Source organism: Xyrauchen texanus, chromosome 6 (genome assembly GCF_025860055.1).
Source record: "Xyrauchen texanus isolate HMW12.3.18 chromosome 6, RBS_HiC_50CHRs, whole genome shotgun sequence".
Lineage (NCBI taxonomy): Eukaryota > Metazoa > Chordata > Actinopteri > Cypriniformes > Catostomidae > Xyrauchen > Xyrauchen texanus.
The window spans coordinates 17,637,600-17,656,513 of NC_068281.1; the positions used below are offsets into that span (position 1 = coordinate 17,637,600).

The 18,914-nt window shown below is 44.8% G+C and overlaps 1 protein-coding gene across 3 annotated transcripts in view; it reads right to left on the reverse strand.

The window, feature by feature from the left end:
• Window positions 1-18,914, reverse strand: part of astn1 (astrotactin 1) — a 449,912-nt gene that overhangs the window by 18,960 nt on the left and 412,038 nt on the right. For all 3 annotated transcript variants that reach the window (XM_052129056.1, XM_052129055.1, XM_052129054.1), the window contains 2 exons: window positions 11,277-11,409; window positions 37-137 (listed from right to left, as the gene is read on the reverse strand). In XM_052129056.1, the coding sequence (XP_051985016.1) occupies window positions 37-137; window positions 11,277-11,409 (234 nt within the window). The remainder of the gene's footprint in view (window positions 1-36; window positions 138-11,276; window positions 11,410-18,914) is intronic.

The window sequence follows — 18,914 nt, forward strand, 5'->3', positions numbered from 1 at the left end:
TACTTTAAAGTACATACATTCATCTACTGTACATACCTAGAGCCTTGACATCATCCACTGCGGGACAGGGAGTTTTGATGGTGACCTCGCTGGGGCTGGAACGTCGACCCGTGTTATCCACCGCCCAGAGTCGAAACCTGACATATGTGACAATTAGACAACATTTGTTACTCTCTCTCATTCAGTCCTAATAAGGATTACAAATGTATTTATTTATTTTGGGCTTTATAGCTAATTTTATTGATAGAGTAGAGCATCTGTGCCACCACAGCCCAATTAAGGTAAGGCTCAAGTTCCAACTTAACCTACACCAAACCAGAAATGTGTTCCAGTTAACTTGTAATGTGCTTGGTATCAACAGTGAATGTATTTATAAATGACATCCAGATGAGACATTTAACAAAAGTGAAGTCATTTGCACTCTTTGCATGTTGAAATTATATAGCTCAACAAGTAATAAATAGCACCCTCACGTGTATACACTGTCATCTGTGCAAATCCTTAGGAGAAGTTATAACTTACAGGTGACAAAGACAAGAAATAAAAAGTAAAACAAAAGTAAAATCTTTCAATGTAACCCCTGGAATCTGCTTGAGTACCCCCTGCGGTAAACAAAATAACCCTGGTTGGGAATCACTGCAGTAGAGAAAAGACTGGAAATTATGCAAGGTATGGGACTGGGAAAAGGTGCAAGCCAGATTTGAACCTGCATCTTCCAAACAAGCACCACAGCTCAACATGTCATTGTGCCAGTGCGGATGACGGGGCGTGATTCCGCACACCCGGCCCCTAATCAGTATAATTAGCCCTCGAGAGGGATAAAGGCCGACCAAATTCGGCAGTATGACAGAGAGATTGATTTATGGACAGCTGTCTGACACCTGTGTGTGTGTTTGTCTTTTCGGTTAAGTTTATAATTAAAATATTATGTCAAGCCGGTTCTCGCCTCCTCCTTTCATTAATCCCTTTACAGTGCTGCTGAAACCCGGGATGGAGGAGGGATGTGCCGTAGTAGAGTCCTCGCCACTACATCCACCCCAACAGAGCAGCCGTGGCCATTCGCTGGGAGACGGAGGAGCCTGGCTGCCTGAAAGCAGAGGTACGGCTGCTGAACAAAGGAGGAGAAGAGGCATCTAGTCGACCGCCTGGAGCGGTCAGGGCTGCTTCCAGGGGCAGAGGAGACCCCTACCAGCCGCTGAAACTTGGCGGGGTCTGAGACCGCCGACCGCGAGCAGGGAGGGGCTCCTGACCGACCACCTGGAGTGGAAGAGCCGCTGCCAGGGGTGCAGAAGACCCCTTCTATTTCCTGAGAACGAGGCGGGGCATTTCGTCCTTCAGGGGCTTGAAGACTGCCTCCAATACGGCTGTCGTCCATTAGAGGGCGGAGGAAGGGCCGAGGACCAAGCAATGGCGTATCGGAAAAAACAGGCGAATAAGTGTTTTTTTTCTCTCTTTCTCTGTCCTCTCACTCTCCCACTGCCACTCCGTGTTGTCCTTTCCCTCTCTTTTTTAAAATGTCTTGATAATTTGGCACGATCGCCATTACGGTGTGTAGGTGCCACACTTTTTTTGTTTCCCTCCCCTTGTCCCCTCATCCAGGTAGATGGGGATGACCTGCCGGCAGATGGGGCTTAAGGCACACCCCTCCCCAGGGAAGGGAGGGGGGGGGGGGTGTATGTCATGCCGGGGGCTCCCCAGGAACGTGGGAGGGCCGCCCTAATCAGGCTAATTAGCCATCAAGAGGGATAAAGCACGACCGAAGATGGCAGTGCGACAGAGAGAGAGATTTACGGATAGCTGTCTGACACCTGTGTGTGTTTGTCTTTTTGGTTAAGTTAATAATTATAATATTATTTATATTGTCAAGCCGGTTCTCACCTCCTCCTTTCCATTAATCCCTTTACAGTCATGTTTGCTAACCACCAGCCCATGGTTCCAAAAACAAAATAAACAGAATTGATAAAATATCATAATGTCAGGGTTACGGCTAAAGAAATAAACAAGATTTCTTTGGATATTTTATTATTATTATTATTTCCAAACATCTTGGAAATGATAAGCACTAACCATTTTTATGGGTCATTTTAAAGTTTTAAGAGTCAACCAGGTGTTTTAGTGTGTGAATAATGTAATCATATAACAGCATCTCCACCACTCCACTTTGTCTCACGGCTTTGATTTGAAGATGCCTTAAGTGCACACACAACCTGAACAATAGCATCCAGCTGTGGCAGTGTACTCACTGGCACCCACCCTCTGTGTAACCATTCCAAAAATACCAGTACAATTACTCTATCACTGCCGAAATGTGCTGAAGGCTAGAAGAGGCAGTTTATTAAGATTGAGTTGAATTATATCTCCATCTAGTGGAGGATAACGTAAACAACTACCACATGCAGTGACACAGCGGTGCCATCCTTCAAAGTGCTGAACAGTGTGCATGTGAGGTAGGAAGTTCGACACTGTATGTCTTGTGTTTGATTTGTGGATGAAAGGGCCTCAGTATGTAATCTCAACAGTGAAGCTCTGCTCTATTAATGAAGGGCTGTTTATAGACATTTCTCAGCATATTCATACAAAGAGAAGAGGAAGTTAAACAAAAACTTTATAAAAACATTGGATAATATATTATAAACGGTTTACACTATTTAGTAAATTTAGATTGTATAAGTCTGCTTTGGTGATGGTGAGGAAACAAGACATGGTATGCACAGCCTTTTCTGCACTTAATACAATTATTTTCTTAATCAGTGTTTTAACCTTGTTTACCAGTTACAAATGGCTAATCATCCTTAAAATGAGATCAATTTACTTGACCACCAAATCTTTAAGAGACAATAAGATGTTTTTAGAGAATATATCTTGAATTACATTATTTATTTCATATCCTACTGGCAAATTGTTTGTCCTGCTTTAAACATAAACAAACAAAAAATTGCCAATTGAAAAGATACTGAGAAAGAAATGTAAATTTAAGAATGCTTAGATTTTTATTTATTTTTATTACTGGAAAACGAGACTTTACGAGAAATGTATATTTGTATTCTTATTTATTTATTTTGCAGTGTGCATATAAATATATTTAGCTTGAAACACACAACTTTGAAAAGAACCTGACAATAATACAGAACAGGTCCATAATTGATAAAGAGACAATATGTGCTCATTTGAACAACCCTCATATATCAATAAACATTTGGAAAGTGTACTCATGAAGACCCAATTCCCTCCCTTATTCCTCTCTCTTAGCTGTTGTAATCTCTTCAGCATGACCTCCATGTACACATTGCATGTATGTGCTAACTACCTACATGTGTGAAGGACCTGCACCACAGAAAATGGGCAGGAAAAGGTAGCCGTATGTTTAAAGTCAAGCACCTACATGTAAAGAAATATACAAAAATGAGATACTAAATTCTAATCAAATGTACTTTTTTAGCTTACACATAAAACAGATGCTGCTCTGCAAAATGTGAAGTGATATACAGTTGAAGTCAGAAGTTTACAAACTCATAAAAAAAAAAAAAATTAACCACCAAAGATTTCATATTAGCAAACTAGCATTTTGGCAATTTGCTTAGGACATTTACTGTGTGCATGACACAAGCAATTTTTACAACAATTGTTTACAGACAGATTGTTTCACTGAGTGACTATCACAATTCCAGTGGGTCAGAAGTTTGCATACACAAAGTTAACTGTGCCTTTTAAGCAGCCCAGACTAATTAGCTTCTGATAGGCTAATTGGAGTCAATTGGATGTGTACCTGTGGATGTATTTTAAGGCCTACCAGCAAGCTCATTGCCTCTTTGAGATGAGCATAGTTTGGTGCGAAAAGTGCAACTAAATCCCAGAACAACAGCAAAGAACCTTGTGAAGATGCTGGAGGAAACAGGTAGACAAGTATCTATATCCACAGTAAAATTAGTCATATATTGACATAACCTGAAAGGCTGCTCATTAAGGAAGAAGCCACTGTTCCAAAACTGCCATAAAAAAGCCAGACTACAGTTTGCAAGTGCATATGGGGACAAAGATCTTACTTTTTGGAGAAATGTCCTCTGGTCTGATGAAACAAAAAATTTAATGTTTGGTCATAATGACCCTTGTTATATTTGGAGGAAAAAGGGTGAGGCTTGCAAGTCGAAGAAAACCATCTCAACTGTGAAGCATGGTGGTGGCAGCATCATGTTGTGGGGGAATAGGGACAGGCTTGTCCTAGTCATGCCTTTCCTCTCTTTCTTTCTTTTCTCCCCAGAAAAGAGGGAATTTGCTAACCGACTGGAACACCAGTGAACGTCGGGGGATGGGGGTGGGGGGTGCCACACCCCAGGGGAAGAAACCACGGAGAACAAACCCGCCCAGAGAGAGGGAGGGGGGTATTAAGTGGAAATATGTCAGAAATATGCCATGTGGAGAAGTACTATGTTAGTTCCTGCCCAATTTGGGGGAGGAGGCTCTATAAGCATGGAGACCAGGGCAGAGGGGCCTAAGGAAGATGCCGTTTGCCAACAGGGAAACGTATTTCAGCAGAAAATACGATGCAAGGGGTTGCCTACAGGGAACCAATGCATGCAGAGTATCTATCCCAGAACGGGGCTTAGTTAGCACCAGTAATGGGCTGGCAGTTATGTTCTCTGCCAAACTCACCTGCCGCAGGGCTAGGAGGAAATCAACCAGGGAACACATCTGTAAACACTACTGGAAAACAACAACGCACATATTCATCTCAGGGGAGGTGAAAGGTGCTAGGTGCAAATGATATACACGGCCAGTTGACCCGGCTTACCTGTTCAATCCTGCTAAGACACAGGACGAAATGGGCTCAACCTGGAGATTGTAGAACCTTGCAAAGACGTTGAGTAAATGTCAGCAAGAGAGGCACCACTGGTCTGAACCCAAGAGGCCGCCACACCCCGGGTAGAATGGGTCCGTAGGCCTGCATGGGGTGGCACATGCTGAGCCTGGTAGGCAATAGCTATGGCATCGATCCAGTGGGCGATCCTCTGCTTGGAGACAGTGCTTCCTTTCCACTGTCCCCCAAAGCAGACAAAGAGCTGCTCAGAGATCCTAAAGCTCTGCGTGCGATCCAAATAAAGCGTGTAGCGGACACGGCAAGCTAAGGCTGGGTCTGCCTCCTCCTGGGGCAGCACTTGCATGTTCACCACTTGGTCCCTGAAAGGGGTTTTGGGAACCTTGGGCACATTTCCCGGTCGGGGTCTTAGGATCACATGAGAGTAGCCCGGACCGAACTCCAGGCAAGTTTTGCTGACAGAGAACGCTTGCAGGTCCCCAAAACTCTTGATGTAGGTGAGCGCCGCCAGGAGGACGGTCTTCAAGGAGAGTGCCTTAAGCTCAACTGACTCTAAAGGCTCAAAGGGAGCCCCTCTCAGGCCTTGGAGGACTACTGAGAGGTCCCATGAGGGAACGAGGCATGGCCTGTGAAGTTTCAACCTCCTGGCACCTCTTAGAAACCTGATAACCAGGTCGTGCTTCCCTAAGGACTTACTGTCCGCTGTGTCGTGGTGTGCAGCTATGGCCACTACATACACCTTCGAGGTGGAGGGGGACAGCCATCCCTCCAACCTCTCCAGCAGAAAGGAAATCACTGAACTGACTGCACACCTACGGGTGTCTTCGTGCCGAGAAGAATATCACTCAGTGAAAAGACGCAACTTCAAGGCATACAGGCGCCTCGTAAAGGGGGACCTAGCCTGAGTGATTGAGTCTACCACAGCAGGGGGTAGGCCACTGAGGTCTCCTGCATCCCATCCAGGTGCCAGACATGGAGGTTTCAGAGGTCTGGTTGTGGGTGCCAGATGGTGCCCCGTCCCTTAGAAAGAAGGTCCTTCCTCATGGGAATTTTCCAGGGAGGGGCTGACGTGAGGGGCATGAGATCTGAGTGGGCCAGTAGGGATTCACTAGAATGACCTGCTCCTCGTCCTCCCTGTCCTTGCATAGGGACTGTGCAAGCAGGCTCATGAGGGGATTAATACTTGTGCAGTCCAGGTGGCCAGCTGTGTGCCAGCACGTCTATACCGAGGGGGGCCTTGGTGAGGGCGTACCAGAGCAGGTAATGGGAGAATTCTGGGGGAGGCGAACAGGTCTACCTGTGCCTGCCCGTATTGACTCCAGATCATCTGGACCACCTGAGAGTGGATCTCCACTCTCCCTTGCTAGTGACCTGTCATGATAGCGCTGTTTAGGTCGCCCGGGATGTGAGTGGCTTGCAGCAATTTGAGGTGCTGTTGACTCCAGAAGAGGAGATGGCGGGCGAGCTGTGACATGCAAGGGGAGTGTAGACCGCCTAGGCGGTTGATTTAAGCCACCGTTTCCATTTTGTATGTTCGAAATAACACGTGCTTGCCATGGATCAACGGTCGGAACCTCCGCAGGTTGAGCAGTAATGTCAACAACTCGAGGCAGTTGATGTGCCAATGCAGCCGGGAGCCTGTCGAGAGGCCGGCGGCTGTGTGCCTGTTGTATATAGTGCTCCAGCCTGTCTTGGAGGCGTTGGTTGTAACCACAACGCACCTGGAGACCGACTTTAGGGGAATCCCTGCCCGAAGGAATGCAAGGTCGTTCCAAGGGCTGAAGAGGCGGCGTCAGATCGGGGTAATGGCCACGCGATGTGTCCCGCAGCACCATGCCCATCTCGGGACTCAAGTCCAGAGCCAGTGCTGGAGCGGTCTCGTATGCATCAACCACCGAGGACGCCATATGCCCCAGGAGCATCTGAAATAATATGAGTGGGATCGCAATCTTCTGTCTGAACACCTTCAGACAGGTCAGCACCGACTGGGCGCGCTCGTTCGTGAGGCGCGCTGTCATTGAGACTGAGTCCAACTCCAGGCCGAGACAAGAGATGCTCTGAACCGGGAGGAGCTTGCTCTTTTCCCAGTTAACCCAATGCCTAGTGAGGTGCTCGAGCACCAGGTCCCTGTGTGAACACAACATGTCTCGAGAGGATTAGTCAGTCATCGAGGTAGTTGAGAATGCGCACATCGCTTCCCTTCAAGGCAGCAAGGGCAGTCTCTGTGACTTTTGTGAAGACACGAGGGGACAAGGACAGGCCAAAAGGGAGGACTTAGTACTGGTACACCCGGGCCTCAAATGCAAACCGCAGGAAAGGTCTGTGACGAGGTAGAATCAAGATGTGGAAGTACACATTCTTCAGGTCTACCGCCGCGAACCAATCTTGATGCTGGAAACTCACTAGAATGCAGAGTCTGTGTAAGTTCCTGTTCAGAACACGTAGGTCCAAGATTGGCCACAACCCACCACCTTTTTTGGGTACAATGAAGTAGGGGCTGTAAAACCCCTTCATATCGGCTGGGACAGGGACAGGCTCTATCGCATGCTTCCGTAGAAGGGTGTTGATTTCCACGCACATGGTAGCGGCATTCTCGGCGTTCACCGTGGTGAAGAGGACCACAGAAAACCTGGGCGAGCGCCTGGAGAATTGAATCGTGTAACCGAGTCGGATGGTCCGGGTCAGCTATCGCAATGGGTTGTGATAGCTCAGGCGAGGGGGACCAGGGGAACAATTTCGTCTGACATACTGGCAGGTGGGGCCTCACGGTAGGGTGGAGCCAGGGAAGCCACATTGCAGAGGTTTCAGCCCTGTGGCGGTGCTGAGTTGAGATACATCAATGCACTTACCTCAATGCAGACCACGTCCCCGTGGTCCATCTGAGCCGTCCGGGTTTGAGTATGTGTGCCACAGCTTGGTGAGTGGAAGCGCTGCCGCCTGAGTGCTGGACCTAAAAGAAAGACAGAAGCCGGTGGTTGGGGTGACGGCCAAACACACCGGTTATATGACCAGGGAATAAGGAAACTTCTCTTTTGTTGGATGTTTGGGTACCGCAGCTACTGGAGCGTGTGGCAAAACAAAATGAAAAGGGAACAAAATATTCTCCTCCCGGCCTTACAAGCCTTACAAGCTCAAGGGCAGTGGACCCTCGCATCCCTGGGTTGCCTGCCTCGGGGGCACTTTGAAGTTTTCTTCTTCAAGGCCGGCCGTGAGACACGTGGCGTCTGCTTCCTGCGGGGGTGCTTGACGCCGGGGCAGGCCGGGGCGGAGCTGGTGCAGCCACCGCAGGGAGACGCCCTTGGCGATGAGCAGACGGGGTGCGGGATCTTGAAACGCGCCGGGGCAGGATGTTTTCAATGGCCTCCGTCTGGTTGAGAACTGCTGGGCAAAGTCCCTGATGGTGTCGCCAAATAGGCCAGCTTGGGTGATGGAAGCTGTCAGGAAGCTGTCTTGTCAGCCTCGCTCATCTCGACCAGGTACGGCCACAACACACACCCTGCTGGACAAACAGAGTGGACATCCTCTGCCCGAGAGACCGCGCTGTGAGGGCAAGGTCGGTTGCTGAGCACAACTCCTACATTAATCCTGGGGCAGAACTATCCTCATGCAGATATTTCAGCACCTTGGCTTGGTGTACTTGCAGGAGAGCCATGGCGTGCAGGGCGGAGGTGGCTTGTCCGGCGGCACTGTAGGCTCTGGCCACCAGGGACAATGTGAACCTACAAGCCTTGGACGAGAGCTTGCACCTTATCCACTGGGGGCATCGCCGAGTAACCCCTGGCCATGCCACCATCGAGGGAAGTGAGAGCAGGGGAGCCAAGAGATCGGGACCGGGCAGTGAAAGGTGCCTCCCACGAACTCATCAGCTCTTCATGCACTTCCTTGAAGAAAGGCACTGGGGCTTATGAAAGCGAGCCGCGACCGCAATGTTGCCATGGTCATGGCCTCGCAATGAGGACATGACGCATCCACAAAAGAAGTCTCGGCATGGGCGGTGCCCAGGCATGAAAGACAACAGTCGTGGCCATCAGAGGGCAAGAGATATCAAGCGCAACCAGGAATAACACACAGCTGAAATGCATCTTTAAAAAGACGCGTCTTGAAAAAGACACCGGTGTGTGCCGCTCTTTTAGAATTCACGCTTTTAGGATAGGAAATAAAACTCAGGGGCGATCTCTGCAGTGCACCCGTGCAGAGAGAGGAGAAAGCAGCTGTAATGCGCCGTAAGGATCCAGCAGAGGTGAGGGATGGAAATCGCTTGCTCAGCTTGAACCATCGACCGTTCGGCTCTGAATAGAAAATCTAATGAGCGATATGCAGCATCCCCTCCTTTATACCTGTATGTTCGGGGAGGGGCATGCAAATACCACTCGTAAATTATCATTGTTTTTTTTATAAAAGATCAGAGGTGTTTCGGGCTCTAAAGAGTGACCCCTACATCGAAACAACATTGAGTGAGTGAGAGATAGGGAACTCACAGTTCATATATACTATTACAATTGTATTTCTAGAATACTGAAGCCTGGACTCTAAGCACCTTAATTTTGTCCCAGCAGATTCCTCTAATTCTAAATGAAGAAAAAAAAAAAGAAAAAAAAAATTACAAATGGCATGTAAAAATGAAAAAGTTGGTCAATTATCTTTTTGTTATCCCATTGGCAAATTGTCTTATTTGATTTAGAAAAAAAAAATTATACTAAATAAAATAAAATAATACATTAATAAAATAATGAATATTAAATAAAACTATATAATAAATAAAATTGTGTTTTCTTTTTTTTTTCAAGCATAAAACAGAGTAAAACAAATAGCATAATTCAACATACAGTATATTAGAAACCAGTCTTAATATGCAATTTTGCTTAGGTTATCCATAACATATATGGGTACCTGTTTTTCATTTGCAATCATATCATCCTCACTATAAGTTTTACTGTAGTAATTTCTTCAGCAATATACGGTACTGTTTATTTCAAAAGGTTACTTGGGAATCTTGCTATTTTCGTGTTGTATACAGCTCCTTCCAACACATCAGTCTTTCTATTGCTGATTCTGCTACTGCCCCAAAGTGCACCCTTTGACATACTTCCAAACTCTTCCAGAATATGAGCTGTATCTCCAGCTGTATCTGAGGCATGTAAAACAAGCCCAATTTGAGTCTGTCAACTGGGTGAGAAGACCATGTTCTTCCCCATGGTACACAAATGAACGTTCCAGAGAAAAGGATACAGTACATCACATAACAACTATCCAACAGTCTAAACAGACGGGGGCCCACCATGCATGATTACAACTTGCAAGATAATATGTTGGACTGATGTCACCAGGTTTTATGCAAAAGCGATGATTTTTGCTAATTATTCTTTTCCAAGAACTTTACATACCTGCTAGGGACACTGCCAAGCCATTTAGTAAAATGCACTTTGTAAATCAACTGCTGATTTTTAAAATTTGACATAGGTAGGAAGAAGTCCAGCAATTGTTAGGACAAATCATTCTCAGTTTTACACAACCTTAGTTAAATATAATTGCTTAAACTCACACAGATAAAAAAATAACCCTCATCTGACTAAAAACATGCAACTCAAGGTTAGTTCAATGTCCAAGTGAATCAGTTCAGCCAAAAGTGGGGCGTATATTGCTCACTTAGGGGGGAATCCACTAAGAATGAATTGTTCCTGGTTAAAGCACTGATTATTTGCCTGGGCTCTCTGCGCTGATTTTGTGTCCAATTCACACAAAATAAAAAAGTAAAATGCAAATCAGGCAACAGCTCAGGCAACGGCACACATGTGCACGTGCAGCAATTCCGATCACACAGGCCTTTTCTTAGCTCTATATATACAGAGGCTGCAGCAGACCACCATAATCTGACACACTATGCTGGGGCTATACAGCATCACTCCACCACTGTGATCCAGACACCTGATTTATCTCTTTCACATGTTGAATGTGCGCTTAAATACATAGCACATCTGGATATATGGATATAACGCTCCATCCTCCATCATTTGATATTTATTTAAGAATTACTGCTGATATTATATGACAGAAAATGTACACAAACATTGAGCTTGCCTAAACTACATTATGGGTCATTAGTGATTTATCAACACAACTTTGAAACAACTGTTTAGAGAAATTCACCCCTGAATGTACCTCAGTCCAGGTGAGGCATGAACAACCATGGAGCATCCTGGCGCAATTTTTGTCTTAAAATATAAGAGTATAAGGCCTAGAGGATTTCAGCCTGAATATTGTTAAAAATATACAGTGGCTACAAATAGTTATTGGACACTTTATGCACACTCAAATATATATACAAATGTCTTTGCATTTGATTAGATAACAAAATTTTAAATGATTCAATATATTTAGAATACTACTTTAGAATGTGCCTTAAGTGCCCAAATATTTTTTGGATCACTGTATATATTTCTAAACGTTTTAAATGGAAACTCACATGTATGTGTTGTCTGGCTCTAGGCAGCGAATGATCAAGGAAATAGAGGACAGGGGATCAGGGATGTCCCCCAGCATCACACATGGAGATTTGGCCCCCGACATGATGTCATCCACGAAACTCAACATGGTCTCTGTGAGAAGAGAATTTTGATTAACATATCTGCACACACACACACACACACACACACACACACACACACACACACACACACACACACAAGTTTTCATATCCTGATTATTTGAATCTCCAATGGAGTCCCATGCTGACTTTTCTGTAACCACACCATTTATGACATCCTGATTCTTTGCTTAGTTTTAAGTGTCTATAATCAAGAATGGTTAATGAGATGTACAAAGAAGACATCAATGCTTATGCAGAGAAAGCAAACGCCACTCTGCAAAGGTATCTAAAAAACAACCCCATCTTCTTGGTAAATCCTCTAAGACTGGAGCTCTGAACAGCTTAACAAACATGAATGCATGAGGATTTCCCTAAAACTCAGAAAACCCCATCTGACTTTGACCCTGTGCTATGAAAACAAGTGTTTCCCTGCTTCTCTTCTGGATGGTGGAACACGGTAAAACGTTCCAGAGATGGAAATCCTGTGGTTTGGACATTTCAAGTGGAGGAGACATCCATAGTTTTGATTTCTCATGAAATGCGTGACTCGATCTGCAAGTGTCAGCTGTCTAAACCCCTATTAAAGAACCCATACAGGAGCTACCAGAGAGGCTGATGTGCTTTTACTTGTTCTTATTAAGAAGCGGAGGGGAAGACTGTTTGCCCAGCTGGCCTGCATGCGTCACAGGACATGAGCACGGGGGCTTCGTGTGCCTTTCACAGCAAGGCGAAATCTCCCCTGGATAAGGAACCTTTTAAAATTGGTCTTCCTGGAGGCCTCCTCTTCAAAAATACCAAGTCGCTGGCCTCTGAGAACAGGATGCCAGGATAAACACAAGTGTGTGTATCAGTAAAGTGTGTGTGATTATGTGCTTGCTGCCACCAGTAAGTATTTACAGTGCTTGTGTGTTAAGAACTGTAGTGGAGAGCAAAGGAATATGTGGTCTGATGTTAATGAAAAGTGACATTGTGAGAGACTGCTGTAGTTTTGGTCATAGTTACCCAGCCATATACAATTCCATTGACAACAAGTTCTAACATCCTTTTATGTTGAAAATAGGTGAAAATGCTTTGAGAAGACAATACAATTTTTAATGCCAGTGGAACATTTAGAACATTTATTGTATGATATATTAAATTGGGTGCCATTTATGAACAGAGGAAGGCATGATGTTTAATGATTATTTAAAGGAGGGATGGGAATGGGAAAACTGATGTAAGGAGTGCCTCAGGTCTTCTCTCTTTTTCAAGCTGTACAATTAATTTGTATTTCTAGCTAGCAACTAACTAACCAACAAATTATATACATATAAACAAATTATTAATGGTAAACAGTGATTATTGTTTGATTCTAAACTAACATTAAACCAAATTACTTTTTCAGAATTTAAATCTAAATGTTTTTAACCTAAATTCTGAATTAATTTTTAATGTTTGCCATAAACTCAGTGTGATCTTTTCCATGACTGCACAGCACCCTGGCAAACCCGATGGTATAGTTCTCAGAAAACAACACAAAAAAGTAAAATCCTACAAATCATCTTGACAAAGATGGTTCCCCGTCTGATCCTAAGACCGCGACCGGGCTATGTGCCCAACGTTCCTACCACGCCCTTCAGAGACCAGGTAGTGAACCTGCAAGTGCTGCCCCGGGAGGAGGCAGACCCAGCCCCTTCGTTGCTGTGTCCGGTACATGCTTTGCGTACCTATCTGGACCGCACGCAGAGATTTAGACGTTATGAGCAGCTCTTTGTATGCTTTGGGGGACATTGGAAAGGAAACGCTGTCTCCAAACAGAGGCTTTCCCACTGGGTATTAGACGCCATTTCATTGGCCTATCACACCCAGGCTAACACAAGGAGTGTTGAGTCCTCATGGGCACTGGCCAGGGTTACCTCCCGAGCAAACATTTGTAGAGCAGCGGGCTGGGCAACACCCAGCACCTTTACGAGATATTACATTCTCAGGGTTGAGTCAGTTTCATCCTTTTCATTCGGTTCTCAAGAGAGGCCCCTAGTGTCGCTTCTCCGACACATCGTCTCGTTCCCTCCATCAGGGAACGGAGGTTACATCCGTAACCTAGACTTTTCTTTCATCCATGTTTTCTCAGGTCCGAGCCAGTAGAACTCGGTAACACGCTGATGGGCTGGCCGGGTGAATTGCTTGCATATAGCAAGGTAAATTGAGGTAAAATTTAGGTCTTTTTTTCCCAGGAGATTCCACATCTCGAATCACTGGTCGATTCCTCCCTAGTCCTCATGGGTCCGCAGTTCAGCAGAGGAACTTGCCTACCCAATCTACTGAGGGTACTCAGTCTACCCTGTACTGGAATAGATGGTCCCCCTGTGTGTATTTTCCGTGATACGGTCCCCTTATGAGCGGACCCGTGTTTTCCTTGGGCAAGTTTCGGCTGCCCTCCGGTCGCCATGTTGTAGCAAATCCCCTCGCTGAGGTTGGATCTACCACCACGCCACTCCCACGTGTTGCCTAAAAACACATGTGATGTATTCACCACTTTACCTCCCCGCCGGGTAGGTGTGGTCTCCGCAGGGTCTTTTCCCCCTGAAAGAATTGGAAATTGGGTAAGACCCCCTTCCCTCGATGTATGTAAGGGCCCCGGCTGTCTATTGCTCTATGTGAGAAACATAGAGAGAAAAGAGGTCCGGCCAGGCTTGGCCCGTTCCCAGGTTGGCAAGCGTCGCCTTGTTCCCCTGTCTAGGGTAACCAGAAGGATTCCGATGACTTTTTTGGGGCATTTTGGAAGGGTACATGCAGTCTGATACAGCCGGTTGTTTGGCACGTAAGAAATACCTGCCCGCTCCTGTGTCAGCAGAACACGTACACGGCTCAGCGCATGGCGTGATTTAAATTGGACCCCTAGTGTCGCTTCTCCGAAACCACGTCGAAGAGAGCGACAGACGAGGAACGCCTAGTTTACGGATGTAACCTCCGTTCCCTGATGGAGGGAACGAGACGTTGTGTCTTCCCGGCCACGTCGCTGAGCCGAACCGCTGTAGTGGCCAGAACCATTTCCGGCTCCTCAGAAAAATCCTTTATACCCATATGTCTGGGGGTGGGGTATGCAAACACTGGCTGCCAACTTCTCATTGGCCTTTTTTCATAGATCAGAGGTATATTCAGTGCTAAAGAGAGGCCCCTAGTGTCGCTTCTCTGACACAACGTCTCGTTCCCTCCATCAGGGAATGGAGGTTACATCCGTAACCTAGAAGTTTCTTTGGGAAAAAAATGGTAAACACTACACCAGGCATTTGCTTTGCACAAAATAAATGACATTACAAAGAGTATTGTTTTATGTAAGTTTTGTTATGATCACTGTGCCAATATTACTGGACAATTTGAGTTAATTTCAGTCTTCCTATGAATGTTACTGAAGCTGTTAAAATAAACCTATATATATATATATATATATATATATATATATATAGAGAGAGAGAGAGAGAGAGAGAGAGAGAGAGAGAGAGATAGCCAAAGGAATGACCAAAATATGATGCCAAAACTGACTCCTACATTAAGCCCAAGGAACATCAATATGGTGATATAAGTATCAGATCTGTGCAAATAAGATAAATCCCTTTGGATAAAAAGAGAGCATAAACTTTGATGTAAATAAATATGTCTATGATATATGCTGAGCTATCATGTACAAACTTATTTATTTCTTCTATTAAACATTGTAGATTCCATTGAAAACATACAGAAGCAACAGCTGCGCCTCTAGTGTTTTGAGCCTAAATCTTTTCCACAATGTTTGCCATATGTCTCTGCTTAGCTTGTGAGTAATTTGGTGCTACATACACACACATAGACTGATTACAGATTACTGTATCAGTAACATAAAAAAGCTGAAATTTGTAGGGGAGACTAGGGCTAGTTGTCACATGGGGAATTTGTTACAGGGTTTTATATCTTGGTAACAACAACACTTTGTCAAAACTCAAAATGTCCAGTTACACAAATTTGTTTTTACAAACAGATGTTTTCCATTTTGGCTTCCAATGCCTAGTTGAAACCAATATGAAATCAACCCTCTTAAATTAGAATAAAAAATTTCTAATTTCTATTTTATTAGTTCTAAATTTTCACTATTATCATATTTCTGTTATAGCTCTTGGGTAAACAAGCGAACATAATCAAACCACACTGTCATATATCAAGCTAAGTGTCAACAATATGATGATGGAAGATTTGTAAAGAAAGGTTTAAACCTCTTAAAGGATTAGGTTTCAATTCTTAAATCCCAAGATTTATGTTTTACTCTATGTGCAACCCTCCACTACAATGCAAGGAAATCACTCGCATTTGCAAACAAATTTCTTGCTCAGCAGCAAGATCTTTTCACTTTGTGTTAAGAGTAAACATTGTTCCATACAATGTGTTTCCAAATAGATCCACGTCACCCAATTGTCATTGAATAATTTATCTTTTAAACCCTTTCTGTTCTCTACAGTCAGTTGTTGATCAAATACAACAAAACATAAATAATGAATTCTATTAAGTTATAGCACAGATGAGATTAAGCCTGTAGAAGGTTCCAGGAATAAGGAAGGAATCGGGTAGTGGGGTGGCAGTCCAAGTAAGTCAAGGTTTAATGGTTTTCAGCTTGACTACAGTTCATGCACTTTAGCTTCACAGCATAATACACTTCAGCTTCACAACATAATATACTTATTCCTTGTTCTCAACTCTCTCTCCCTCACTGGCGTTCTCTGTGGCCTTTTCAAGCCCATCTCCATCAACACTTTAATGAGACACAAGTGTTATGCATCCTTAATCACCAGGTGATGGCCCTTACCACTTCCTCTCTCCCCAGTGAAAGACACATGACCATCCACCCCATGTCGGTGGATGACACCGAAGCAGTCCAACTGGCCGAAACCCACATGGTGGCCTACCCCATGGCCGGCGAGCAGTCCAAGTCTCCCTCTCTTTCTCTCTTCCTGCTACTCCTCCCCCTCTTTCCCCTCCCTCTCCACCCTCTTGACCTGTTCTCGGCACCCCACCCTGACACGCCATAGGCTGCCCCTGATCGATCTGGGGCATATCGCATACCGATAACGGTTAAGGGGCGTACATACCAAGCCCTGGTGGATTCGGATTGCAACCAAACCTCGATCCACAATGACTTGGTTCAATATGGGTCTCTGGGTACAAATCACAAGGTGTTGATGAGGTGTGTGCATGGAGATGTTCACGATTATCCGGTAGTGACTACTGTTATTCAATTTTGGGGAGTAAAACATAGAGTGGAGGCCACGGTTAATTCCCGCCTCACCCATCCACTGATTCTCGGAACCAATTGGCCGAGGTTTAAAAGATTATTAAAAGCCTTGTGTGTGGATGGGTCCTGCAAGCCAAAAACCTGTTGCGTGGTATATGACGCGATGGCTGCTCAGTGTCAGAATGGCAGGAGGGGATTCTCCGGCATTCCCGGCTCTAGGGAATTCCCGGAGGGGGACTTCCTTCAAGAGCAGTCCTGTGAACATGTGAGAGTAATCGATGGCCAGAAACTCCAGCTTAATGTCACTCTCACATATCCGTACTTTTCAATTATCAGGGACCAGTTATATCGAGTGACACAGGACACTCAAACCTATGAAAATACAACTCCGTTATTAGTCCAGAGGAGCCGTCGGGAAATTTTTAATCCAGGCAGCTCACCATAATCCTATGGTGGGTCACTTAGGACAAGAGAGAACACTACACCGTTTAATGGCCCTCTTTTATTGGCCGGGCATTCACTGGGATGTACGCACATGTCAGCTTGTGAATCCACCGGCCACCCCAAGAGCGCAATTGCACTCATTAGCATTAATTGAGGCCCCCTTTGAAAGAATTGGTATGGACTTCATCGAGCCATTGGAACGGTCAGCGGATACTGCTTTGTATTAGTCTTGGTGGATTATGTAACACGATATCTGGAAGCAGTGCCTTTACACAACATCTCAGCACACAGTGTTGTGGAGGCACTCTTCAAAATTATCTCCTGGGTGGGGATTCCGAAAGAAATCCTCACTGACCAAGGCACAACGTTTATGTCATGAACACTACGCAAAATGGATAAATTGCTGGGGATTAAATCGATCTGAAACAGTGTTTATCACCCACATTCATTTTATTACTCTTGAGACAATATGTCAGAAATTGTCTCAGATTTGTCTATTTTCGTTCTCAAAATGAATTTTAGGAGAAACATATCAAAGTCAAAGTTGATCCTTAAATTAAACATAACTGAGAACTCCATTAAGTCTTCAAAGCCATGAAACAGCAACCACTGAGCAATACAATTTTCAACTGGATAGTTTCTTATGCCACTTGTGTGAGAGAGCAGCCTTTTTAAGGGTAAAATGTTGTGTCCATCTGACCCCTGAGTAACACCAGCTGTCATCAGCCTGGCGAGGAGAGCTGTATATTTTCACAGCATCTGTCTTGTTTGGGTGAGATGACTGAAGGCAGACTTCTCATTTACTCAGTTCCCACAACAGGAGAGAAAGTAAGCAAATGCTATGATGTCACGTTGTGTGCCTTATTCCCATTAAGTTCTCAAAAGGTATGCTAACACAGGGCAGCAGGATATGGAGCAATGTGAGATTAACTTGTTGGATAATGTGATGCGATAAACCCAAGAATAAAGTGTTAAATCAATTTCAATTATGTTCAAGTAGATTTAAAGATTTAATGATACATCTAATATGCCTGTCTCTTGTTCTTCCTGGCAAAAATGTATAATTAAATAAATAAACTTCTCAACATATCTCCTCACCCTCATGTTGTTCCAAACCTGCATGCAATTTCTTTCTTCTGTGGAACACAAAAGGAGAAGTTAGGCAGAACGACAGTGTGATGAGGAGGAGGGTGTAGCCGGGCTGTGAGGCTGCACGGTCTGCACTGAGGGGAGGAGTGGCTGTTGTTCACCAGGGGGCAGAGGAGTGGCTGAGGACCAGTTGACAGCATGTCCGGGGACCACCGTGCAACTTTCTCTCTCTCTATCTATCTCTCTCTCTCTCTCTCTCTCTCTCTATCGCTCGCTCGGTCTCTCTCCCCTCTCTCTCCCCAGGTTCCCAGGAGGTGGGGAGGACCATCTGGTGGTAGAACTGCTCATAACACATAGGGAAATTGTGAGAGAAAGGAAGATGGGAGAGATATGGGGAATGGGACTGACCAAATCCTAACCTTCATGGAACATAATACCAGACTTTGAATTTAATAGTAAATTAAAGGTGCATTCATTAATTAGGGGGTCATTTAAAAAGTTGTATATATTAACAAATGAATTGTGTTTTTGAGAAGAGTGATCTGAATGGTGTACACTCACATGAGATGAAGACTGTACACGTAATAGTTTTCTATAAAAAGTGATTTTATTATACATGTGGGTCACCCCTTCAATGTGTTTTGCCATGCTGTGTTTCACTAAACGTCGAAGAAGAAAACAGAGACAACAGAAGATTCAGTAGCGTTACTGCTGATGAAGCGAAAAAAGTCAGAAGGAAGAAT